This window comes from Somniosus microcephalus, chromosome 11 (assembly GCF_052327205.1).
Source record: "Somniosus microcephalus isolate GS21.2 chromosome 11, FLI_Smic_1.0, whole genome shotgun sequence".
NCBI lineage: Eukaryota > Metazoa > Chordata > Chondrichthyes > Squaliformes > Somniosidae > Somniosus > Somniosus microcephalus.
In genome coordinates this window covers 231,274,902-231,301,199 of record NC_140997.1, presented here as the reverse complement: position 1 = coordinate 231,301,199, position 26,298 = coordinate 231,274,902, and the positions used below count along the sequence as shown (strand labels likewise).

At 45.9% G+C, this 26,298-nt stretch overlaps 1 protein-coding gene across 2 annotated transcripts in view; it reads right to left on the bottom strand.

The window, feature by feature from the left end:
* eefsec (eukaryotic elongation factor, selenocysteine-tRNA-specific) overlaps positions 1-26,298 on the bottom strand; it is a 421,957-nt gene that overhangs the window by 242,185 nt on the left and 153,474 nt on the right. For both annotated transcript variants that reach the window (XM_086002117.1, XM_086002116.1), the window contains exon 5: positions 1,316-1,960. In XM_086002117.1, the coding sequence (XP_085858243.1) occupies positions 1,316-1,960 (645 nt within the window). The remainder of the gene's footprint in view (positions 1-1,315; positions 1,961-26,298) is intronic.

The following is a 26,298-nucleotide window of genomic DNA, read 5'->3' as shown; positions in this document are numbered from 1 at the left end:
TCGGTGGGAGGAGGCTTGTGTGGAGCATAAACACCGGCATAGGCCAGTTGGGCTGAATTTCCTGTGCTGTAAATTCTATGTATAAATATTATTATCTGAACTTTAGTGGGAACTTTAGTGGGAACACCCAATTGAGATCCTACATGCAGAATTCTGTAAAAGTATCCTCCGGACTCAAAGGAAAACAGTAAACAATGCATGCAGGGCGGAACTAGGCCAATATCCATTAATAATCACTATCCAAAAAAGAGCCACCAAATTTTGGAATCACCTACAAATGAGCAATCCCCAATGCTATCACTACGACGCCCTGAAATGCCAAGAGCTGACCATAAAGAAGAATACCCTCAGTCAACTAGTCCTGGGACTCAGTGAAGTAACTACTAACAATACTAACAATAACCAGCCCCAGGACAGTGACAGGGTAACACAAAGAATTCGACCCAACACAATCGTCGCTAAGCAAAAGGAAAAATATCTGACATATTGGGCAGAAACAACAAAAACCCAAAGCAAACTCAATTGCTACTTGGCCCTAAACAGACAATACAACATAGCTGATTACCTGACCATGGTAAAGGATAACAAACTGAGAAGAACCTTGACAAGGTACAGACTTAGCGAACATAGCCTAGCGATCGAAAAAGGCAGACACAGGCAGACCAGGCTGCCAAGAGAAGACAGGATATGCTCTCACTGCAGTCAGGGAGTAGTGGAGACAGAGATGCACTTCCTCACAGCCTGCGGAAAATATCAGGGCATCAGGGAGAATTTCTACCAAAAATTCTCACAAATATGCCCTGATTTCAGAAATCTGAATGACAACCAAAAACTCCCATTCCTACTGGGAGAGGAGAGAAGCTGTGTAACACTGGCGGCACACTATGTTACAGCTTGCCATGAACAGAGGGACAACCAGTAAACTAAGAAAAGAATATATATAAACAATGCGAATGTATATTTATACACTCAGGGATATACCTGTTTATACACTGTATGAATAGAACTGCATTTATGTGCTAAACCATGAATGTATTTTGATGCTTTGGCAACATAAGATGTAACTTATCATGCCAATAAAGCGATTTGAATTGTGAATTGTGAACTGTTACTAGTGAGCACACTTTCAAATTATGCACTAAGAATTCAAAATTTGGTGATACTTATTGCTTAAGTTCCTAGTTTCATGACTGGTGATACATGAAAATGGACTTGTAAATGTCTTTTTCCAATATTTCCTTCTAACCATCCCAGCTTCTGAGAACATCAGAAGGAGGTGACGGATGTCAAGTGGTGGTGTGTCAGATTTGCTTACCCTTTCCACTTGCCCCTCTTTGTGTTTTAGCTTGACGACCTTCAGCTTGGGCAGGGAGACCTCTGCGTAGTTTTTCTCCTCAAAGCCTGCCAGCAAGACACCGTGAAATGCGAGCCTACAGGTATTGGCGTGGATGTCAGTGTCCAGCTTGGAGCCTATCACCAGGCACAGCCTGGGGCACGTCACGGGTTTCTCAAACTCCAACAGGGCCCACTGTTGCCTGGGCGCCCGGCCTTCCTCTGTTTGGGCGCTGGCCTCGCTTTTATCAGCGCTAGTGCCCTTGGCAGGCGATAGATATTCTTCCTGATAAAGGTATTCTCTGTCGAAGGCAAAACAGTCCATCACAGGCTCGCCCTCAAAATCCTCAGGGACGGGGCTGAAGAACGTCACCCTTCCCATGATCGTTTCGTGGCCGACAGTGATGTGGAACTTAGCCTTGGTGTGGACTGATCCTTTGAAATAAGGAATCTTCTTCACGGAGATAATGGCGGCACAAAGGGTGTGCAGGGACTCTGGGGCACAGACCAGGCCCCGCTCCAGCTGCTTGGGGTCAAACTGGGTGACACAGATCCCGACTCGGTCACCTTGGATGGCAGTGTTCACCGGCTTACGGAACATCTGCATGGACTTGACCTTACGGGTGACCTGTGCAGAAAACGACAATCAAGAGAAAAAAGAAATGAGTGCGTGAAAGAGCGACAGAGGATTAAAAAAAGAAACAGAAACCCAGTGAAGTTAAATTCCTGAAGAAATATTATCGCAAAAAACCTTAGGCCACTGGGGCATATAAATTATGCATGCTTATCCTCGGTGTACTGAAACACAAAAGCCATTTACTTGCTCTGCTATGATTAATATTGTACAAATGCTGGATCCTTGGCTTCTGATAAAAAGATGACCCTTTTTAGAACTTGCATGTTATTACTCCAGGCTTTGAAATCAAATGCCACATCTCGCCTGTCTGTCCCATTGTAATACAGGATATGACAGTACAAGGAGATCTGTATTCGTAAACACACGACGGCAAGAGCCAGACAGAGGCAGAAGCCTCTGCATTTATTGGAAAAACGTTCCATTGGATGAGGAATTTTTTTTAAATGGAGCAATATGAAAAAAATTGCAGCAGGTTGGGAAGGTAAAAATGACAAAAAATTAAGAACCGTATAAAAACAAGTCAGGCACTGGCCAAATCTATCTATATTTCACATACATTTTCTTTGCTTCTTTTCTCCCCTCCTCTCTAGAAAGCTGAGGTATAGATCCACAAGTACTCCGCTACCTCGTCTAATTGGTCGTACTTTGTTACGAGCTGAGCCAGTGAGGATTGACAAGACCACCACTGCCAAACATCCCGTTCTCACCTGTCCAAATTCAGGAATTCCCTCCCTAAACCTCTAACGTAAGAAAACTACTCGGCACTTGGTCTAAACGTTAAACAAAGCTTTAATCAACTGTTTTACAACATGGAGGTCTAGTTGTGTCCTTCACTAGTTCCTGTTAAGAATGTCCTGCGCAAGCTGGGCCCGTGCCCGAGTACAGGTTGACTATCCCTTATCCGAAAACCTTGGGACCAGCTGTGTTTCGGTTTTCGGAAATTTTCGGATTTCAGAAGGTATTATTTCAGACTGGGAAACTCTGAACATTAAATTAATTTGGTAATTAGTATTTGTATTTAATATAAATTTTTAAAGTTCAGGCTACCTCTTGCGACTGTTCCGTGTCTCATTCCCCTTCCTGTTTCTCTGTGCTGCCGCTCACAGTCTGTTGCCGGCTCCCCCTGCTCCGTATCTGAATTCCTTGACTTAGCGGGGGTCTGGGGCTCGACTGCCGCCGCCAGTTGTGGGAAAGCCGGATATCGGCTGACTCCTACGCTAAGCTGGCCCGCAAATCAGGTCAGAAAAGCATCGGCCGCGTCGGGTCATGTTTGGCGCCACTCAGGTTATGTCGTGCACACGACTTACGCGCCACAAAAAAACTTTTGGTTTTCAGAGGTTTTCGATTTTCAGAAGTGCGGATAAAGGATAGTCTACCTGTATTTATACTCTCCCTGGACAGCACCACCCGTAGGCCGCTCAGTATTATTTCATAAGTCTTTCTTTCATGAATGACTGATTCACCTCTCTTTCCGCCTTGAAGATGCTCCTTAAAACCTACCTCTTTGACCAAGCTTTTGGTCACCTGACCTAATATCTCACGTGGGTCAGTGTCAAATTTTGTTTGATAATCGCTCCTGTGAAGCGCCTTGGGGCAGTTTAGTACGTTAAAGGCGCTGTATAAATACAAGTTGCTGTTGTTGGCAGACATGTCCTTTTCAGCAATGGTTAGTGGATGGTAATCAGCAGCGGGAACCCTGGCTGATGTGTCCCCGCCTCCCTCTCTCTGGCTCAGAGCACTGAGGCCAACGTTGGAGCCCCAGTTGCTGCCCTGGGTAATACCAGCTGTCTCACCACTGATCGAGAATTGAAACTACAATCTTCTGATCTGCATAGCTCAGCTGCACAGTGGTGTTACCACTGAGCCACAAGAGAAACTTTACTGAATACAGATTAATACATCGGTCCACAAAATCTGTTGGAAAGTATTTTCTTTCAACCGACAACATTAGGAACAAATCAAAGACTTGACGATTTCTCTATTCCTTAAACCCATCCCCCCTGGCCCCTTCATCCTCACCTCTGCCAAGTGCAAAGAGCTCATGGATTTCATTGTCTCCAAGATAGGGACCATCCATTCAGCTTCCGTTATTGCTTCCTTCCATTCCCCCTGCCCACCAAGCCAAACCTCCCACCAGTCCCATCCCCACATCTTTCACCACCTCCTCCCCATGGTCTCTCAAAGCCCATTTTGTCAATGAGGTTTCCCTCCTGTTCCCTGGACTCTATTTCCCACTAAACACCTGATCACCCAACTTCCCTTCCACCCATTTGACCTAATATCGTCAATGGCTCCCGTTCCTCAGACACGATATCCCTCCATTTCAAAACATTAGTCAGCAGTTCCCCGCCCCATCAAAAAACCCGCCCTTGATCCCTCTGCCCTCACTAACTATTGGCCCAGCTACGAACGTACGAAAATGACAGACAGCAAAAGGCCAAGTGGTCCATCTATCCATATAGTTGTGATGCCTATTGCTTCACGATAAAGATATTCTCCACCCTACCCGGAGCCATGTAATCTCTTGGGAGGCGAAAAACCAGGTAACAACCCCAAGGCAAATAGGGGGAAAAAAACCAGAAAATTTCCTCTCTGGCCCCCTTAGGTGATCGAAACTAGTCCAGGAGATCACATTGCCTTGACTTACGTTACAGGATACAGGAAACTCTTTTTTATCCGGCACCGACGGGACCGGCGTGGTGCCGGTTGATCAAGAAGTCCGGATTACAGCGAGGTATACTTACCAAGGTCCGAGAGCCCCGTACATGGCCACAGGTGCAGGAACCCCGGTTACACGGCCACAGATCCAGGAACCCCGGTTACACGGCCACTAATATATAGTAAAACTTACCTGAACCTACTCCTGAATTTTGCCGGTTAAGAGAGAGTTTCCTGTACATATATATTATACACATACACAAGTTGTTGTTGCTGTTGTTGTAGTAGCCTCAGGCCTAGTTTCGCAGGCCACCCACCTGCCAACTCACACCCCCTCTGCCAATCTTCTCAATCTGCAGGTCTCAGGCCACACCCCGCCCGCACCGCTCATCCTCATCACCACAAGCTTCACTCATCCAGGCCTTGGGCCACCCATTACTGAGGCTCTTTGTTCACACCACCCTCTCATGTCGCACCACTGTGGGCCTCACTCATACGTCCTCAGTTTGCCACCCTTGCCCTCTGGTTGCGCCGCTTGGTGCCGCCTGCGCGCACCCATTCCTGCCTCAGATTGCCTACATATCCGCCCTGCCATCTTTGTGCTACATAACAGCATTTGCGCTTTTACTTAAAGTATTTTCAAGAAAATGAAAGCCTGTTTCCGAGATCAGTCAGCAGGCCTTTCCTTGTTTTTGGAGACAGGAGAGAGGAATGGGGACAGACTGGAGAGGGAGAACAGGAAGAGAGGGAGAACAGGAAGAGAGGGAAGGCGGAAGGGAAGACATGGGAACATGGGATCAAGAGTAGGCCATTCAGTCCCTCGAGCTTGTTCCGCCATTCAATTAGACTATGGCTGCTCTATACCTCAACCGATGTTCCCTGCGAGCTGCGCTTTGTTCTGCGCGACCCGTTTCTTTTAGTGCGCGGTCCCTTTAAATTTCCGTTCACGCCCGGTGTTTACAACGGGGAGGCCGGTGAGCGGCCCGCGCGGGACCTTTCCCATTACTGCACGGCCGCACAGCTTAGGAGGGAACGTTGACCTCAAACTCCATTTACCCGCCTTTGCTCCATATGCCTCAATACCTTTACCTGGCAGAAATCTATCCATCCCAGTCTGGAAAATTTCAATTGACCCCCAGCCTCCACCGAGGTTTGGGGGGGGGGGGGGGGTGCGGTGGAGTGGGGAAAGAGTTCCAGATTTCCACTGTCATTTGTGTGAGAAAGGACTTGCTGATTTCACTCCTAAATGACCTAGCTCTAATTTTAAGCCTACCCCTCCTTGTCCTGGGTTCCCCCACCTCATGAAATAGCATCTCTGTATCTGAACTAGATGTAATATCTCCAAATTTGCAGATGACACAAAGCTGGGTGGGCGCGTGTGCTGTGAGGAGGATGCCGAGAAACTCCAGTACGATTTGGACAGGTTGGGTGATTGGGCAGATGCATGGCAGATGCAATATAACGTGGATAAATGCGAGGTTATCCACTTCGGTGGCAAAAACAGGAAGATAGATTATTATCTGAACGGCAATAGATTGGGAAAAGGGGAAGTGCAACGAGACCTGGGGGTCCTTGTGCACCAGTCGCTGAAGGTAAGCATGCAGGTGCAGCAGGCGGTTAAGAAGGCAAATGGTATGTTGGCCTGCATAGCGAGAGGATTCGAGTACAGGAGCAAGGATGTCTTGCTGCAGTTGTACAGGGCCTTGGTGAGACCACACCTTGAGTATTGTGTGCAGTTTTGATCACCTTATCTGAGGAAGGATGTTCTTGCCATGGAGAGAGTGCAGCGAAGATTCACCAGACTGATACCTGGGATGGCAGGAATGACGTATGAGGAGAGATTGGGTCGATTAGGCTTATTTTCACTAGAGTTTAGAAGAATGAGAGAGGATCTCATAGAAACTTATAAAATTCTAACAGGACTAGACAGACTAGATGCAGGAAGGATGTTCCCGATGGCGGGGGAGTCCAGAACCAGGGGTCACAGTCTAACGATAAGGGGTAAGCCATTTAGGACTGAGATGAGGTGGAATTTCTTCACCCAGAGAGTGGTGAACCTGTGGAATTCTCTACCACACAAGGCAGTTGAGGCCAATTCATTAAATATATTCAAGAAGGAGTTGGATATATTTCTTAAGGCTAAAGGGATCAAGGGATATGGGGAGAAAGCAGGGACAGGGTACTGAGTTTGGATGATCAGCCATGATCTCATTAAATGGCGGAGCAGGCTCGAGGGGCCAAATGGCCTACTCCTGCTCCTATCTTCTATGTTTCTATGTATCAACCCTATTGATTCCCTTCATCAGTGAGAGAGACGGGGAGCAGGGTAGAGAAGGAAAACACTTCGATGTGAAGACAGGGACAGGAAAGCTAAGCTAATTGGGACAGCATGTGACTGAAGATGGGAGGCACAAGAAGGGAAGGTGAGCGAGGGTATGGTTGATGGAAGCATGCTGGGTGGCAAGGGTTTTTCCTGTTTTATTGGTAGGACAGCATCTTCAGGGTATTGGAATCACAGATGGAAGGGCATTTTTCAGCAAGCATGGCATAAAAAGGATTAACCTACTGTTGTATACTCTCAGATCCCTGCCCAGGTTACGTATAATGATGTTGTCAATTGTTGCTTTCATCATTGCCACAATAATACTCTGGGATGTCCACAGCAGAGCACTGCAGTACTTATAGAATACTAGGGAGTGAAAGTTGCAAACAGTAATAAAATTAAGCTTTATGGAAATCCATACGATTGGGGTTTGGGGTCTGGGAAGAGCCAAGAACAGTATAAAATGGCTTATGTGGCAAAACCACTAAGAGACTCTTACAGTGACTTACATAATTGTCTGTAACCAATGTTATTACCTCTAGCATTAATTGTCTGTAACCAATGTTTTTACCTTTCAAGTTGGCTCTGGTTAAACAGAGCTAGATCGATAACATCGCGATCTGACGCGATGACGTCATCACGTGGGTCACGTGACGTCCCCTTCGGCGGGAAACGTGATGACGTCATGACGTCAGAGGTAGAGGACGGGGCCAGCCAGTCCTCGTGTGGATTGAAAGAGAAAAGACCTGTTTTGAGCTTCTCCTGTAGTTTCTTGTTTTGTAAAGTTCTTAGACAATAAATTCAGTTTGTTAACTTCCAGTAAGTTATAGATTCTTTGTTAGGAGTGCAGAGACTCCTACACTTCCCTACTTCCTAGAATCAAGAGCGAGCCAGGTACAATCAAAGTCATGACAATAAACCTAAAAATAAATGTTAGAAACATACAACAAAATACAGGCGGTGGGAGGAAAGGAAGAAAGAAGAGAGGAAAGGGAGAAAGGAAGCAAGCAGGGAAAGGTGAAACGTAGAACGCAGGGAGGGAGGGAGACAAGGAAGAGTGGAGGGAGGAAAGGAAGAGTGGAGGGAGGAAAGGAAGAAAGGATAGGGTAAAGGAAGAAGGGAATGATGAAGAGAGATGGGAGGGAGACAATGAAGAAAGAAGAGCGGGAGAAAAGGAAGAGAGGGAGGGAGGAAGGAGAATAGGAAGAAAGAGGAGGGAGAAAAGGAAGAAATAAGGGAAGAAAGAAAGAAATGGAGGAGGAAAGGACAGAGGAAAGATAAAAGGAAAATATTGCAAGAGGAAGCAAGGGAAAGAAAAGGAAGATTCAGACTTGCGCCTCATCACATTACTGCAACACCTCAGCCTTGCACCGATGAATTACTCTTGGATCAGAGTGACTGCTGTAATGCAGGAAAACATCATGTTTGATACCTTTTTAATGTGGACAAAAATACAGAACTCTTTAAATTATTATTTTGATACCAAAATGCTACAGTCACTCGAAAATTGTTAACATAACCCTGCGACAGCACAAAACCCGTTGTGGCTTCAGGACTCGAAGCAGTTTCTCAGAGTATTGGAACACAAATATTTGCCTCAGAGGATTCACAGCAATCTGCCAGGATGTAATTTTACACATTAAAATACTAACCTTGTGGAGCATTTAAAGGATTCGCAAATTAAAAACAAACCTCTGAGTGAGTGCAGGCTACCTTGGTGAGGGATTAAAAGGAACTGTTTCCTCTATTTCCTGACTTTGTAAGTGCAGGAGAGGTCAGGTCGCAACCTGTCAAAGTGTTCAGCGGTCACAAGCATTGAGTCATTCAGAAAAAAACAAAAATCAATTTGAAGATTGCTTATAGGTGGGTAAATGCAAGTTATGTTCTTCAACCTGTGGGAAAGATAATCGATGAGGTTAGCAGTCGTGTGGGCATATTTCTTTTAAACTTGTGAGGTTTGAGAAGTGGCTAAAGAGTCATTTCAGAATTACATCCCAGCCCACTCCACATACTCTTAACTCGGAGGAGACAACTACTAATTTGTTCTCTAAACGATGCACACATTTCCCAAGGAGACCTCAATGGTTTTTGAACTTAATTAATATGTGAAATAACAACAGAAAATGCTGGAAAAACTCAGCAGGCCAGGCAACATCCGTGGAGAGAGAAACAGAGTAAACGTTTCAGGTCGAAACCCTTCGTCAGAGTTCTGTAGAAGGGTCTTCGACCTGAAACGTTAACTCTGTTTCTCTCTCCACGGATGTTGCCTGGCCTGCTGAGTTTTTCCAACATTTTCTGTTGTTATTTCGGATTTCCAGCATCCGCAGTATTTTGCTATCTTAATATGTGATTAACTAATTCAACAACAACAACATGCATTTATATCGCACCTTTAACTTAGTAAAAAGGCGCTTCACAGGAGCAATTATCAATTAAATATTGACACCGAGCCACATAAGGAGATATTAAAAGACAGGTGACCAAAAGCTTGGTCAAAGAGGTCGGTTTTAAGGAGCGTCTTAAAGGAGGAGAGAGAGGTTAGTGAGGCGAGGTTTCGGGAGGGAATTCCAGAGGTTAGGCAGCTGAAAAGCACGGCCGCCAATGCTGGAGCGATGGAAATCGTGGATGCGCAAGAGACCAGAACTGGGGGAATTCAGGCAATTGACTAACTTTTGGTTCAGGGCTACAAACCCAACTGGAGTCTGGGGTCAATCCCAACAATGCTCCAACACACTGCACTACAGAGGGAAGGGCCAAGGCTCGGCACCTGCGATTGTCCAGGAAAGCTGCCGATAGATTTTTGTTAGGCAAAGATTTTGAGGGTTACGGAACTGAGGCGGTTAGATGGAGTCGCAACCTGTCAAAGTGTTTAGCGGTCACAAGCATTGAGTCATTGAGAAAAAACAAAACTCAATGTGAGGATGGCTTATAGATGGGTAAATGCAAGTTCTGTTCTAATTGAATGGTGGCGGAACAGGCTCCTGGGGCAAAATGGCCTCCTCCTGTTCCTATGATTTCAAATGCGTCATGCACTGTTGCCTCACAGCGCCAGGGACCCGGGTTCGAATCCGGCCTCGGGTGACTGTCTGTGTGGAGTTTGCACATTCTCCCCGTGTTTGCGTGGGTTTCCTCCGGGTGCTCCGGTTTCCTCCCACAGTCCAAAGATGTGCGGGTTAGGTTGATTTGCTATGATAAATTGACCCTTAATGTTAGGGGGATTAAATACGTGGGGTTACGGGGATATGGTGGGATATGTGTTGGTGTAGGGGTTACGGGGATCGGGTAGGATATGTGTCGGTGCAGGCTCGATCTGCACTGTGTGGGTTTCTGTGATTTCTGTGATCCTGGAGAGCAGGGACTTTGCAATAGGAAAGGGGAAAGGGTGGGGGGGGTGGGGGGGAACATAGAAGATAGGAGCAGGAGTAGGCCATTCGGCCCCTCGAGCCTGCTCCGCCATTCAATGCGATCATGGCTGATCATCCAAACTCAGTACCCGGTCTCTGCTTTCTCCCCATACCCCTTGATCCCTTTAGCCTTAAGAAATATTTCCAACTCCTTCTTGAATATATTTAATGTATTGGCCTCTACTGCGTTCTGTGGTAGAGAATTCCACAGGTTCACCACTCTCTGGGTGAAGAAATTCCTCCTCATTTCTGTCCTAAATGGCGTACCCCTTATCCTTAGACTGTGACCCCTGGTTCTGGACTCCCCCGCCATCGGGAACATCCTTCCTGCATCTAGTCTGTCCAGTCCTGTCAGAATTTTATAAAGAGATGGAATAATAAAACACTGTGGGACAGCTAGGTCCTTTAGGGAAGGAACAATGCAGAATCACTCGGTGCTTGTGACCTGATGCATTCTTCACTTGGCAGGTCAGAGATACGTAGAAATAGATCTTTTAATGCTCACCCAGGAAAGCTGCACCCACTCAGGGGCTAGTTTCAATCTGAGAATCCTTGAAATGCTGTACCTGGTTAAAGCTTTAATTTGTAAAATTGAACCCAGACAAAGTGCTATAATCCTCCAGGAGGTAAATATTGGCCTAGGAAGCTCCACGCCGAGCATCTGCAGTCACCCTCTTCACTTTAATCTTTTTAGAGCCAAGGTAGCATTTCCGTACCAAAATACGGCATCGTCTTACAGCTGAGCAGACCGTCAATGAAGATTCAGGAATACGCAAGTCTGCCGAAGGATATAGGATGAAGAGGAAACTGGCTGCAAATTGGCCACAGGCTGCATTACAAATGCACGAGCTTAGCAGAAAATTTAAAGATTGAATTTCTTGGTGATGGTGGACAAAATTTTAAAAATAAAATCAAAAAGCTCCCCACAATTTTCCAAATCAGACAGTTTCGATGATACCCAGGCATCAAAGAGTTATCAAAGTTGAAGCTGCTTCAATTTAGCAACTGTTCAGATTCAGGCTTTTAAAATATCATTTTATATGAAGACAATTTTTTAAAATTCACTAGTTGCCCTTGAGAAGGTGGTGGTGAGCCGTCTTCTTGAACCGCTGCAGTCCGTGTGGTGAAGGTACTCCCACAGTGCTGTTAGGGAGGGAGTTTCAGGATTTTGACCCAGCGACGATGAAAGAGCGGCCGATATATTTCCAAGTCAAGATGGTGTGTGGCTTGGAGGGGAACTTGGAGGTGGTGGTGTTCCCATGCGTCTGCTGCCCTTGTCCTTCTCGGTGGAAGAGGTTGCGGGTTTGGGAGGGGCTGCCGAAGAAGCCTTGGCGAGTTGCTGCAGTGCATCTTGTGCATCTATGGCTACCGACCATAGAGCACATATACCATAAACGCTGTCTACGGAGGTCACGGTCCATCATCAAAGACCCTACCCACCCGAGCCACAGTCTGTTCGCCCTCCTGCCATCTGGGAGACGCTACAGATGCATTCGCACCCGTACGACCAGATTTAGGAACAGCTTCTTTCCCAGGGCTGTCATCCTACTGAACTCCACAAATAAACTCTAAAGCCTGCACATCTGCCAATGCACTTTATTATGGTTATATTTATGTTAATATACTACAAGCCAAATGTATGTTGAATGTTTAAATGTCTTAATCCAAATGTACACTCTCGGGAGCCGCAAGCCTACATTTTGTTGTACTGCACTTGTGCACTAACAATGACAATAAAAGTTGATTTGATTTGATTTGATTTAGATGGTGCACACTGCAGCCACGGTGCGCCGGTGGTGGAGGGAGTGAAGGTTTAAGACCCGGCCCAGCATATCCCTCACTCTACCATTACCATCAAGCCAGGGGACCAACCCTGGTTCAATAAGGAGTGTAGAAGAGCATGCCAGGAGCAGCACCAGGTGTACCTAAAAATGAGGTGCCAACCTAGGGAAGCTGCAACACAAGACTACAGGCATGCTAAAAAGTAGAAGCAGCATGCTATAGGCAGGGCTAAGCGATCCCACAATCAACGGATCAGATCAAAGCTCTGCAGTCCTGCCACATCCAGTCGTGAATGGTGGATGGGGTGCCAATCAAGTGGGCTGCCAATCAAGTGGGCTGCTTTGTCCTGGATGGTGTCGAGCTTCTTGAGTTTAGTTGGAGCTGCACTCATCCAGGCAAGTGGAGAGTATTCCATCACACTCCTTACTTGTGCCTTGTAGATGGTGGAAAGGCTTTGGGGAGTCAGGAGGCGAGATATTCGCCACAGAGCACCCAGCCTCTGACCTGCTCTTGCTCCTACAGTATTTATGTGGCTGGTCCAGTTAAGTTTGTGGTCAATGGTGACCCCCCAGGGTGTTGATGGTGAGGGATTCGGCAATGGTAATGCCGTTGAATGTCAAGGGGCGGTGGTTAGACTCTCACTTGTTGGAGATAGTCATTGCCTGGCACTTCTGTGGCGCGAATGTTACCCGCCACTTATCAGCCCAAGCCTGAACGTCAACCAGGTCTTGTTGCATGCGAGGATGGACTGCTTCATTATGTGAGGAGTTGTGAATGGCGCTGAACACTGTAGTCTTCAGCAAACGCCCCCATTTCTGACCTTTTGTTGGAGGGAAGGTCATCGATGAAGCAGCTGAAGATGGTTGGGCCTAGGACACTGCCCTGAGGAACTACTGCAGCGATGTACTGGGGCCGTGATGATTGACCTTCAACCACCACAACCATCTTCCTTTGTGCTAGGTGTGACTCCAGCCAGTGGAGAGTTTCCCCCCCGATTCCCATTGACTTTAGTTTTACTCGGGCTCCTTGATGCCACACTCGGTCAAATGCTGCCTTGATGTCAAGGGCAGTCACTCTCACCTCACCTCTGGAATCCAGCTCCTTTGTCCATGTTTGGACCAAGGCTGTAATGAGGTCTAGAGCCGATGGTCCTGGCGGAACCAAAACTGGGCATCAGTGAGCAGGTAATTGGTGACTTTCAATAACGTACCACATAGTCCACCCATGACTAAGGTCAGAAGGCAGGGGACAAGTAGCAGAATGGATAGCAACCCAGCTACAAAACAGAAAACAGAGAGTTGGGGATAAAGCTAGTTACTCAGACTGGCAAAAGGTGGAAAGTGGTGCTCCTCAAGGATCGATGCTGGGACCACTGCTGTTTACCATTTACATAAATGATTTGGACTCCAGAATCAAAAGTACAATTTCAAAATTTGTGGACGACTCGAAATTGGGGGCGTAGTTAATACAGAGGAAGACTTCAATAAAATACAGGAACACATTAATAATTTGCAGAATGGGCGTGTAATTGGTATATGGACTTCGATATAGATAAGTGTGAGGTGGTACATTTTGGTAGGAAGAATAAGGAGGCCATATACTCCTTGGAAAATAAGTGTCGAAATGGGGTAGAGCAGCAGAGGGATCTGGGGTTACAGATACACAAATCACTTAAAGCAGCGATGCAGGTTAATAAGGGCATAAAAAAGCAAACCAAGATCTGGGGTTCATTTCTAGAAAAGCAAAGAAGTTGTGTTACACTTGTACAGAACCTTGGTTAGACCACACTTGGCACACTGTGAACAGTTCTGGTCTCCATAATACAAAAAGGATATAGAAGCACTGGAGAGGTGCAAAAACGATTTACATAGGATATACAACACAGAAACAGGCCATCCGGCCCAACCAATCCACGCCGGCGTTTATGCTCCACTCGAGTCTCCTCCCGTCTTTCCTCATCTAACTCAATCAGCGTAACCCTCTATTCCCTTCTCCCTCATGTGCTTATCTAACTGCCCCTTAAATGCATCTATACTATTTGCTTCAACCACTCCCTGTGGTAGCGAGTTCCACATTCTCACCACTCTCTGAGTAAAGAAGTTTCTTCTGAATTCCCTATTGGATTTCTTGGTGACTATCTTATATTGATGGCCTTTAGTTATGCTCTTCCCCACAAGTGGAAACACTCTCTCTGTATCCACTCTATCAAAACCTTTCATGATTTTAAAGACCTCTATTAGGTCACCCCTCAGCCTTCTTTTTTTTCAAGAGAAAAGAGACCCAGCCTGTTCATCCTTTCCTGATATGTATACCCTCACATTTCTGGTATCATCCTTGTAAATCTTCCCTGCACCCTCTCCAGTGCCTCTATATCCTTTTTATAATATGGCGACCAGAACTGTATGCAGTATTCTAAGTGTGGTCTAACCAAGGTTCGATACAGGTTTAGCATAACTTCCCTACTTTTCAATTCTATCCCTCTAGAAATAAACCCTAGTGCTTGGTTTGCTTTTTTTATGGCCTTGCTAACCTGTGTTGCAACTTTTAGTGATTTGTGTATTTGTACTCCGAGATCCCTTTGCTTTTCTACTCCATTTATTTAAATTCTTATTTTCCAAGTAATAATTGATCTCCCTATTCTTCCTACCAAAATGTAATACCTCACAGTTATCTGTGTTGAAATTCATTTGCCAATTATATGCCCATTCTGCAAGTTTATTAATGTCTTCTTGTAATTTGTTGCAGTCCTCCTCAGTGTTGACTATCCCCCCCAATTTGGTATCGTCCACAAATTTAGAAATTGTGTTTTTGATTCCAAAGTCTAAATCGTTAATATAAATTGTGAACAGCAGTGGTCCCAGCACTGATCCTTGTTGAACACCACTTCCCATATTCTGCCACTCTGAACAGCTACCCTTTACCCCTACTCTCGACTTTCTGTCTTGAAGCCAGCTAGCTATCCAATCTGCTACTTGTCCCCTGACCCCGCATTCCCTGACCTTATTCATTAGTCTATTATTGAAGGCCTTTTGAAAATCTAGATAAATCACATCTACTACATTACCCTTGTCTACTCTCTCTGTTACCTCTTCAAAAAATTCAATGAGGTTGTTTAAGCAAGACTTTCCCTTTTGAAATCCATGCTGACAATTTATTATTGTATTTTTGGATTCTAGATGTTCTTCCATTTTCTCCTTTAGTAGGGATTCCATTATTTTTCCTACTACCGACATTAAGCTGACTGGTCTATAATTCCCCGGGCATGTTCCATCTCCCTTCTTACATATAGGTATTACGTTAGCTATCTGCCAGTCCTCTGGCACTACACCTTTTTCTAACAAATTACTAAATATATGCAGTAATGCCTCTGCTATCTCTTCCCTAGATTATTTTAAAATGCGCGGATGTAATACGTCCAGACCAGGGTTTTATCCTCTGAGTTTCATTAGTTTATTTAATATATCTCCTCGTTTTATTTTAAATGCAGTTATTTCATTACTAATCTCATGATCCAATGTCATGTCCACATGTTCTATCTCCCTGGTAAATACTGAAGCAAAATAATTATTTAATATTTCTGCCATCTCTCTATCGTTGCCTGTGGTATTATCCTGTGCATCCCTTAATTGTCCTATTCCCACCCTGACCTTCCTGTTTTTATTTACGTGCCTGTAAAATATTTTACTATTTTGTTTTATGTTCCTTGATAATTTAATTTCATAGTTCCTCTTTGCCTTCCTAATTTTTTTTTGGCTTCTCTCCTAATCTCTTCGTATTCTCCCTCATCATGTTCTCCCCTGCTGTCCATGTACTTAATGTATGCCTCTTCCCATACGCTCAATTTTTCCCTTATGGCTTTATTCATCCACGGTGTCTCATTAGTGTTTAGCTTGTTCTTGTTTTTTTAGCGGAATATACTTTTTCTGGACTCTGTTGAGCACCGCTTTAAACATTTCCCATTGCTGTTCTATGTCACTGTTTGCTAATATTGTTGTCCATTTACCGGAATGATAACAGAACTGAGACATTATACCTATCTGGAAATATTAAACAGGCTGGGGCTCTTTTCTCTAGAAAAGAGAAGGCTGAGGGGTGACCTGATTGAAGTCTTTAAGATTATGAAGGGGTTTGATAGGGTAGACGTAGAGAAGACGTTTCCACTTGCGGGTGAGACCAGAACTAGGGGCCATAAATATAAGATGGTCACCAATAAATCCAATCAGGAATTCAGGAGAAACTTCTTCACCCAGCGAGTGGTTAGAATGTGGAGCTCGTTACCACAGGGAGTGGTTGAGGAGATTAGCATAGATGCATTTAAGGGAAAGCTAGATAAACACGAGGGGACAAGGGAATAGAAGGATATGTTAATAGGGTTAGATGAAGAAGGGTGGGAGGAGGCTCGTGTGACACAAATCACCGGCACAGACCTGTTGAGCTGAATGGACAGTTTCTGTGCTGTAAATAATATGTAATACAATGTAAAAAAAAAGTGCCTGTGGGAGCCCTTGGACTTCTTGGGCACGTTTTCTGAACCTACCTGCAGTTCCATTCAATGGTTAGAGTGCAGACTCTGAACATAAGAATTAGGAGCAGGAGTAGGACATACGGTCCCTCAAGACTGCTCCGCCATTCAAACTCCCCTTTTCTGTCCGATCCCCACATTCCCCATGACTCCAAAAATCAATCTATCTCAGCCTTGAATATACTCAACGACTCAGCATCCAGAGCCCTCTGGGGCAGAGAATTCCAAAGATTCACAACCCTCTAAGTGAAGAAATTCCTCTTCGTCCCATCTCAGTCTTGAATGGCCGGCCCATTAGCCTGAGATTATGCCCCCTAGTTCTAGACTCTGCAGCCAGGGGAAACAACCTCTCAGCATCTACCCTGTCAATCCTCCTCAGAATCTTATGTTTCATATAATCATACAATGGTTACAACACAGAAGGAGGCCATTAGGCCTGTCGAGCCTGTGCCGGCTCTCTGCAAGAGAACTTCAGCTAGTCCCACTCCCCTTTTCAATGAGATCACCTCTCATTCTTCTAAACTCCAGAGAGTTTAGGCCCATTCTACACAATCTCTCCTCATAGGACAGCCCTCTCATCCCAGGAATTAATCCAGTGAACCGACGTTGCACTGCCCCCAAGGCAAGTATGTCCTTCCTCAGATAAGGAGACCAAAACTGTGCCCAGTACTCCAGGTGTGGTCTCACCAAGGCCCTGTACAATTGTAGCAAGACTTCCTTACTCTTATACTCCAACCCCCTTGCAATAAAGGCCAACATGCCATTTGCCTTCCTAATTGCTTGCTGTGCCTGCATGCTAACTCTCTGCGTTTCCTGTACGAGGACACCTAAATCTTTCTGCAGCCCACATTGTCTAAATATTTGAAAATGTAATTACGGAGAGCTCGCGGTTGGATAGCAGAATTCGAGTTTCGCTGTTGCAGTGTAAACAGGTACTGCTTGGCTGAAACATGAATGCAGTATAAATGCACCCTAAGATCAAGACAAGGTGGGAAATGTAATAACATAATTATACAATGATTGTATCAAGACAGTACCTTTGATAGAGACGGTTACGAAGCATAACTCTTGATTAATACAAGTGTCGGCCATGCTTCAGCGGGCAGCACCCTTGCCTCTCAGTCAGAAGGTTGTGGGTTCAAGTCCCACTCCAGAGACTTGAGCACAGAGATCTAGGCCGACACTCCAGTGTAGCACTGAGGGAGTGCTGCACTGTCGGAGGTGCCGTCTTTCGGATGAGACGTTAAACCGAGGGACTGTCTGCCCTCTCAGGTGGACGCTAGCACTATTTCGAAGAAGAGCAGGGGAGTTCTCCCCGGTGTCCTGGCCAATAGTCATCCCTCAATCAAAACATCACAAAAAAACTAATTATCTGGTCATTATGTGTTTATCTGTTTGTGGGAGCTTGCTGTGCGCAAATTTCCGACATTACAACAGTGACTACACTTAAAAAAAATATTATTTCCCTGGCTGTAATTCTAAAAGGAGTATGTTTTTTCCAGTTAGAACTGTAATTTTTAATATTGTATATAAAATGTCATATGAAAAATCAAAATGTAATTATAAAAATTGTTTCTTTGGAAACCACAATTAAAACGTACAATTTGTTTAGTCAAAAAGGTTTAAGTGAGCATTCCGTCCAGGAGTTATTTTATGTACCAGTGGGGGAGCGCTGATCGAAGATTTTGGCAGTCATCTGTATTTATTTAAATTTTGTGAATGTGTGTAACTTTTAGTGACTCTGTTCAGAACAAGCGCACACAGCCTCACTCCACATGCAGTGTAAGGGGCTTGGATGAAGTGGGGGGTACGTATTGTGTGACAAGAAAAGCCTGTATTTACGGATTTGATCGCACACTACTCCAGCTGAATCATTTTCTGAATGCACCGGTAGCAATTTTACAAATCTTTTAATAAGTATTTCATGTGCACAAAGACACTGCTGCGCTTCTGATGGGCTGGCCTCTCAATATCGCAAGCTTGTTAGTTCTGACTCACACAGACCAGAAAAATGACATGGTACGATTCTCGGTCTGTGCTCAGTCACCTTTATTAATGCGTAAAATTCTTAGAGGGCTTGACAGAGTAGATGCTGAGAGAATAGCAAAATACTGCGGATGCTGGAAATCCGAAATAGCAACAGAAAACGCTGGAAAAACTTAGCAGGCCAGGCAACATCCGTGGAGAGAGAAACAGAGTTAATGTTTCAGGTCGAAACCCTTCTACAGAACTGAAGAAGGGTTTCGACCTGAAACGTTAACTCTGTTTCTCTCTCCACGGATGTTGCCTGGCCTGCTGAGTTTTTCCAGCGTTTTCTGTTGTTATTTTAGATGCTGAGAGGATGTTTCCCCCTGGCTGGAGAGTCTAGAACCAGGGGTAACACTCTCAGGATAAGAGGTCGGCCTTTTAGGGCTGCGATGAGGAGGAATTTCTTCACTCAGGAGGGTGGTGAATCTTTGGAATTCTCCACCCTTCAGTCGTTGAGTATATTCAAAGTCGAGATTGATAGATTTTTGGACTCTAGGAGAATCAAGGGATATGGGGATCGGGCGGGAAAATGGAGTTGAGGTCGAAGATCAGCCATGATCTTATTGAATGGTGGAGCAGACTCGAAGGGCCGAATGGCCGACTCCTGCTCCTATTGCTGATGTTCATATGTTCAGCCAGGGTGGCTATGGGGCTACTACTATTGGCCTGAGTGTCTAAGGGCTAAGGAGAGGGGAATGAAAAAAAAAATTCACCCCACTCCCAGTGACGGCTGCTGGAAACTGTCTGTGAGTGGGTGTCGAGCGAGGACAAGACCAACTTGGCTTTCATGCCCTTCATGATCCAATCGCATGCCGACAACTCTATGAGCGCATCTAAAACTCAGCTGCCCGTGTCCTAACTTGCACCAAGTCCTGTTCACCCATCACCCGCTGTGCTCGCTGATCTACATTGGCTCCAGGTGCGGCAATGTCTCGATTTTAAAATTCTCATCCTTGTTCTCAAATCCCTCCATGGCCTCGACCCCGCCCTATCTCTGCAATATCTTCCAGTCCCACAACTGGCCGAGATCTCTGCGCTCCTTCAGTTCTGGCTTCTTGCACACCCCTGATTTTAATCACTCCATCATTGGCTGTCCAGGCCCTAAGCTCTGGAATTCCCTCCCTTAAACCTCTCCGCCTCGCTTTCCTCCTTTAAGACGCTCCTTAAAACCTGTCTCTTTGACCAAGCTTTTGGTCACCTGCCCTAATATCTCGTTACGTGGCTCGGTGTCAATTTCTGTCTGATAACGCACCGGTGAAGCGCCTTGGGATGTTTTACTACATTTACAGGCGCTACATAAAAGTTGTTGTTGTTGTCGTCTAGACTCGCAAATAAAGAATGGGCAGCTGGGTGAGCTAACAGGTGGGCTGCCAGCATTGACGGACGCATCAGTGGCTTCAGGAGAAGTGAGCAAAGGGACGAAAACTGAACTGAAAAATTAAGATGCCGTTTGCATCAATTTTCACTTCAACAAAACCAAAATAAAGCAGCCTAAAAATCAATACTGGCACAAAGCCTCTGGCTCCATCTACTGACAGATGGACAGATCAGTCGCAGTTGTAAAAATCAGATGCTTACAATTACACTTGTTAAGCAACTATTTATAGACGGAGCTAAAGAAGCTGAGTACTCAGTGATTGGGTTTTACCGTAACAGATCTTAGATGATAGAGGGAATAAGAAAACATTAGACAAGGGCCCACGGGCTCAAACTAGTAAAAGGTAAATTTAGGACCAATACCAGGAAGTTCTTCTTTAAAGGGATGAACGCAAGCAATGGACTCCTACATAGAGAAGCGGAGGCAAAGCCCCGGGTTCATTTAAGAAACAGCTGATGCAGTAATAGGGGGTCTCAGATTGTAGAATTAAGGAGGGCCAAATGGCCTTCCTCATTCTTAATCATAGAAACATAGAAGATAGGAGCTAGGAGTAGGCCATTCGGCCCATCGAGCCTGCTCCGCCATTTAATGCAATCATGGCTGATCATCCAAATTCAGTACCCTGTCCCTGCTTTCGCCCCATATCCCTTGATCCCTTTAGCCTTAAGAAATATATCCAACTCCTTCTTGAATATATTTAATGAATTGGCCTCAACTGTCTTTTGTGGTAGAGAATTCCACAGGTTCACCACTCTCTGGGTGAAGAAATTCCTCATCTCAGTCCTAAATGGCTTACCCCTTATCCTTCGACTGTGACCCCTGGTTCTGGACTCCCCCGCCATCGGGAACATCCTTCCTGCATCTAGTAAAAATAGTGCCATGGGATCTTTTACGTCCACCTGAGAGCGCAGACAGGGCCTCAGTTTAACATCCGAAAGACGCACCTCCAACAGTGCAGCGCTCCCTCAGTGCTGCACTGGGAGTGTCAGCCTGCATTATGTGCTCAGGTCCCTGGAGTGGGACTTGAACCCACAACCTTCTGACTCAGAGGCGAGGGTGCTACCCACTGAGCCACAGCTGACCGTAAATTCTATGCCATCTTGTGCGACTGCTGGACATCTGAAATAAAGTGCAGAACAGCATCGGCACGGTCTGCTTTGCAGCTGGAGTTCACTGGTGTACAGAGTCCTGCAAACACCAAGTCCTTTCTAAGGAAGGCATCAGTTGATTGGTTAGTACAGTCGGGTTGCGACATTCTCACCTCGGGGTCAGGAGGTTGCAGGTGCAAATCCAAATTCAAATCCAATTCCAGGACTTAAGCGCATAATCTAGTGCTGCATTGGTGGGGCGAACGTCCACCGGATCAGACATCTGCCTGGCCCCAGTGGGCATTAAAGATCCCATGGCAATATTCGAAGAAGAGTAGGGGCTTCTCCAGGAGTCCCAACCAGCCTTCCTTCCTTCAACATCACCAAAAAGATTGCGCTGTGCAAAATGCCTGCCATGTCTGCCTACATAACAGACAGGGCACCTTTGAAGTAAACTAGCTAGATATGACATTCTTTGAGATGTTCCTGAGACACGGGTGATAAGACACAAATGCATTCTTCTTTTTCATAGAGTGATACAGCCCAGAAGGAGACCATTCGGCCCATTGTGCCTGTGCCGGCTCTTCGAATGAGCAATTCAATTAATCCCAATCCCCCTGCTCTGTCCCTGTAGTCCTGCAAATTATTTACCCTTCAAGTATTTATCCAATTCCCTTTTGAAAGTTACTGTTGAATCTGCTTCCACCGCCCTTTCAGGCAGCGCGTTCCAGATCACAACAACTCGCTGCGTAAAAATTCTCAACTCCCCCTCTGGCTGTTACTGTAAAATGATGTCAAAATGCAAAACAATTCAAATTTGTTTAGTAACAGACTGATGATCAGTGCTGGAATTCTGCAATGAAAAAGCACAATCAACACTGCTGTGCTCTTCCAGTATTTTCTATTTTATTACAAGATTTTGTATCCTAATATTTCAAGCTCTCAACATGATGGCAGGAATTGGCAGAGTGGTCACAGCGAAGAGTTCTGTGCAAAACCAAAATAGAAGAATCCAGAATTTAGGATTAGGATAACTGATTTACGATAGAAGAACGAGAGCATCTAATTATAATAAGAGATTCCCGATCATCTTGAAATTGGCCTTTTCACTTTCCCCGGGGTATTTTGTGTAAAGTTGCAGTAGTTGGGCAGCAAAGGTTGGTGCAGAAAGTCGCAGGATCGGTTGCTGGATGTCGAGTCACTCGTCCTAGATTCCATTACAAGCCAAAGAACCCACAATCTTAACGAACAACTTGTTCACGCTCAGGGTTGCCGATTTATGGAACAGACTGCCACCTAGTGAAGTGAACATTTACTCAGTGTTCAAAATGGGAACAACACCTCACTCAACTAGGAGTTATAAAGATGCTGGTCTGAAGTAGGAAAAAGGCGAGGGAAAACGGGCTAAATGTTGGTCCTCATTGCAACGTTTTCATGGTCACGATGGCCCCGATTTTAACTCCCCGCATCCGACGGAAACCGGGCGCTGGGAAAGCAAAAATAAGAACAGCGACTTACACGCGCGCACTCTCTCCCTCCCTCCCTCCCCCACCATGATCCCACTGCCTTCTCGCCGGGTCCCGATATTAACCCGCACTTTTGAGCAGGCGGGCAGGACACCCACAGGAAGGCAGCGGGGACCTTCTGCAAACATGCAGAGCGGGCCTCAATGACATCATAGGGACCAGAGTGCAATTTTAGTCGGAGATGCGAGCGGGGAAATCAGTGGCGGATTTACCAGTCAGACCGAGCCTGGTGGGAGGTGTATCGTGAGCCAGAAGAGGCCCAGGCAGGTAATCTTTTATATATACACACATTTTTTTAAAATAAAGGTTTCTTCGCTCCACAATCGCCCCACCCCCACCCCCGACTCACCTGACTGCTGGGGACCTATCCCGCAAGTCCCCAGCTGCGACCTCCTGCTGTCCGAATTCTCCGCTCCCGCCTGCCAGCCAGGTGATGGATCTGGCCTGATTCGGGCGGGAGTCCGAGGAAATTTATGGAAATGAGTCCCGGCCGTTACAATGTCTCAATTGTTTCCGGTGCTCCCCCCCGATTCGGGGCTTGCGGCACCGTTCCTGACCCCCCGTCCCGGTCCCTCACCCACCCCCACCCCGCCGGTCACCCCCACCCCCCCAGTCCCTCACCCCTCAATAAAATCGGGGCCAATATGTCCAGAAATACTGCCAGCTTGCTGCACTGTAGAACACACAGATTGTGAATTTAAGACAGAGTGCGACAAACGCCTTCAGTTATCAGTCCCACAGTATAGGACATCCATAAAAGTCTTCTCTTTTCAAAAAAAAAAGGCATGAAGTATGATGGATTAAATGGTCATGCTCTGCGCATGTTAGAACACTGCTTCAGCACTGTGTCCAGCTCTGTTTACTAAGGCACAAGACAGATAGTCAAGCCCAGCAGGGACTTCAGGCAAGAGCTACGAGAGCCTGATTCTTAGTGTCACTGAGTTAGGGGAAAAGACTGGAGCCACCCGGGCTCTTCAGCTTTTAGGCAACTAAGAGAGGGCCTTGTAGAAGTATACGAGAAAGTAAACAGTGTAAAAAGGCAAGTCCAGGATACAAATTAAACTGTGACTGAAGGTCAAGGGGGCACAGCTTCAAATGGTGAAAGGCAAATGTAGGACCAATGTCACAAAGTTCTTTAGAGATTCATCGGCGCTTCGAATACGTTTCCGGGTAGGAAACAAGAACAAGAACAACAACTTGCATTTATATAGCACCTTTAACATAGTAAAATGTCCCAAGGCACTTCACAGAAGCGATTATCAAACAAAATTTGACTGAGCCACATAAAGAGATATTAGGATAGGTGTCCAAAAGCTTGGTCAAAGCGGTGGGTTTTAAAGGAGCATCTTAAAGGAGAGGTGGAGAGATTTAGGGAGGGAATTCCAGAGCGTAGGGCCCAGGCAGCTGAAGGCACGGCCACCAATGCTGGAGCGATTATATTCAGGGATGCGCAAGAGGCCAGAATTGGAGGAGCGCCGAGATCTCGGAGGGTTGTAGAGCTGGAGGAGCTTACAGGAGCTTGGAATGCGGCAAAGCCCTGGAACTGTGTAATAAACATTTAGATGCCGTGCTGGGGGAGCTCAGGATCTTTCTGGATGGATGACGGAAGTCTGCCTGAATGGTCTTCCTCAGCCGTATCCGGCAGTCATTTTGTATGATTCGGTCTGAACGGTGAAATGACTAAACAGCAAAGCGCCGACGACAAAGATGAAAGTCCTCCTGCTTGGGGGCAAGGTGTAGTTTTGCCGCCCTCTCATGTTTCTTTTGTTTGTTGAAGGGCGCATCTTTTTTTTTAAAAACCCTTAAGGGAAAAAACAGCATGCCGGTAGACTGATGAACCCCAGGAGGCATTACCTGCCGAGCACACTCCGGTCCTCGCCCAGCGCCCGTACGCACACGTGCAGTTGCTGCAGCCAACTGCACCGGTGCCGTTGCAACCCTGGCGGCGGTAAGTTAAACTCTGCTCAGACTGGGGGCTCTTCCTGGCCCGTAAGGCTCGGTGAAGGAGACTTTACCTCCGAGTGTTTGGAATGGTTACAATTACAATACATATGGAAAAACCCCACAAAAACCATTCAAAGCTACTGTCACATTAATCAGGGTCCTGGGAAGGAGATTGACACAAAAAATCCCCTCCCGGTTTGCTGGAAGGCAGGTGTAAAGTTTCAGCCTTGCCAATAACACAAAATATCACAATCCAGTGATGTGCTTATAACCGTCATTCATCACTAATTATAATTTCTATCAATGAAAAAGACACACACGGCTCCAAAAACAAGCCTGCCATCTGCCGTTGGCAAATTAATTCTCACTGACTTATAAACTGGTCCCACACACTTAGCGAGCTTGATGTGAAGTGACTGCCCAAGCTACAAGTTGTCAAACCCTGCCTTGCATCTGTCCAAGCGGTGGATGGAAATAATTAGATCAATTTTTAAAAATAGTACAATCTGGTTGCTCAAATCAAATTTTGGGTTCAAGGGTGTGCAGGTCAGTCACAAACAAAACTGTTTTGATGCCATTAAACGGACATTAATGTTGAGGTCCTGGGGGCAGCCAGTTACCACACAGTACAGTGACGGTGCAGCACTGTGATATATTACTGCACCAACAACAACAATTTGCATTTATATAGCGCCTTTCGCGTAGTAAAAGGTCCCATGGCGCTTTGCAGGAACGATTATCAAACAAAATTTGACACCGAGCCAACACAAGGAGATATTAAGACAGATGAGGTCAGTTTTAAGGAGCGCCTTAAAGGAGGAAAGAGAGGCGGAGAGGTTTAGGGAGGGAATTCCGGAGCTTAGGGCCCAGGCAGCTGAAGGCACGGCCGCCAATGGTGGAGCGATTAAAATCGGGGATGCTCAAAGAGGCCAGAATTGGAGGAGCGCAGAGATCTCGGAGGGTTGTAGGGCTGGAGGAGGTTACAGAGGTAGGGAGGGGTGAGGCCATGGAGGGATTTGAAAAATCACCGCATCGTGAAGCAACATGAACACAGGATTACACTTGCATAATGCCAAGTTGCTCATCCTCGCACGGACTTTACAGGGGAGGCAGTGAGCAGAAGGGAAGCATTTCCCCATGTAGGTGAGAGACAAAAAGATAAGAGGAAGTCAACACGAGCTGCGATACTTTAAAAGCTCGGGACTGATATACACCTGAACACAAATGATCTGCCTGCCCAGTGGACAAGCAAGGCTTGGCATTTGGCATGGCGTCATTTGAAAGAACCTAAAGATATGGGTAACAGAGAGAAAGAACTTGCATTTATACAGCGCCTTTCACGACCTCAGGGCATCGCAAAGCGCTTTACAGCCAATGAAGTGCTTCTAAAGTGTAGTCACTGTTGTGATGTAGGAAACAGAGCAGCCATCTTGTGCACAGCAAGATCCCACAAACAGCACCGGTGATAATGACCAGATAATCTGTTTTTAGTGAAGTTGGTTGAGGGATAAATATTGACCCAGGACACCGGGGAGAACTCCTCTACTCTTCTTCGAAATAGTGGCCATGGGATCTTTTATGTCCACCTGAGAGAGCAGACAGGACCTCAGTTTAATGTCTCATCTGAAAGACGGCACCTCCAACAGCACTGGGAGTGTCCAGCTAGATTATTAATT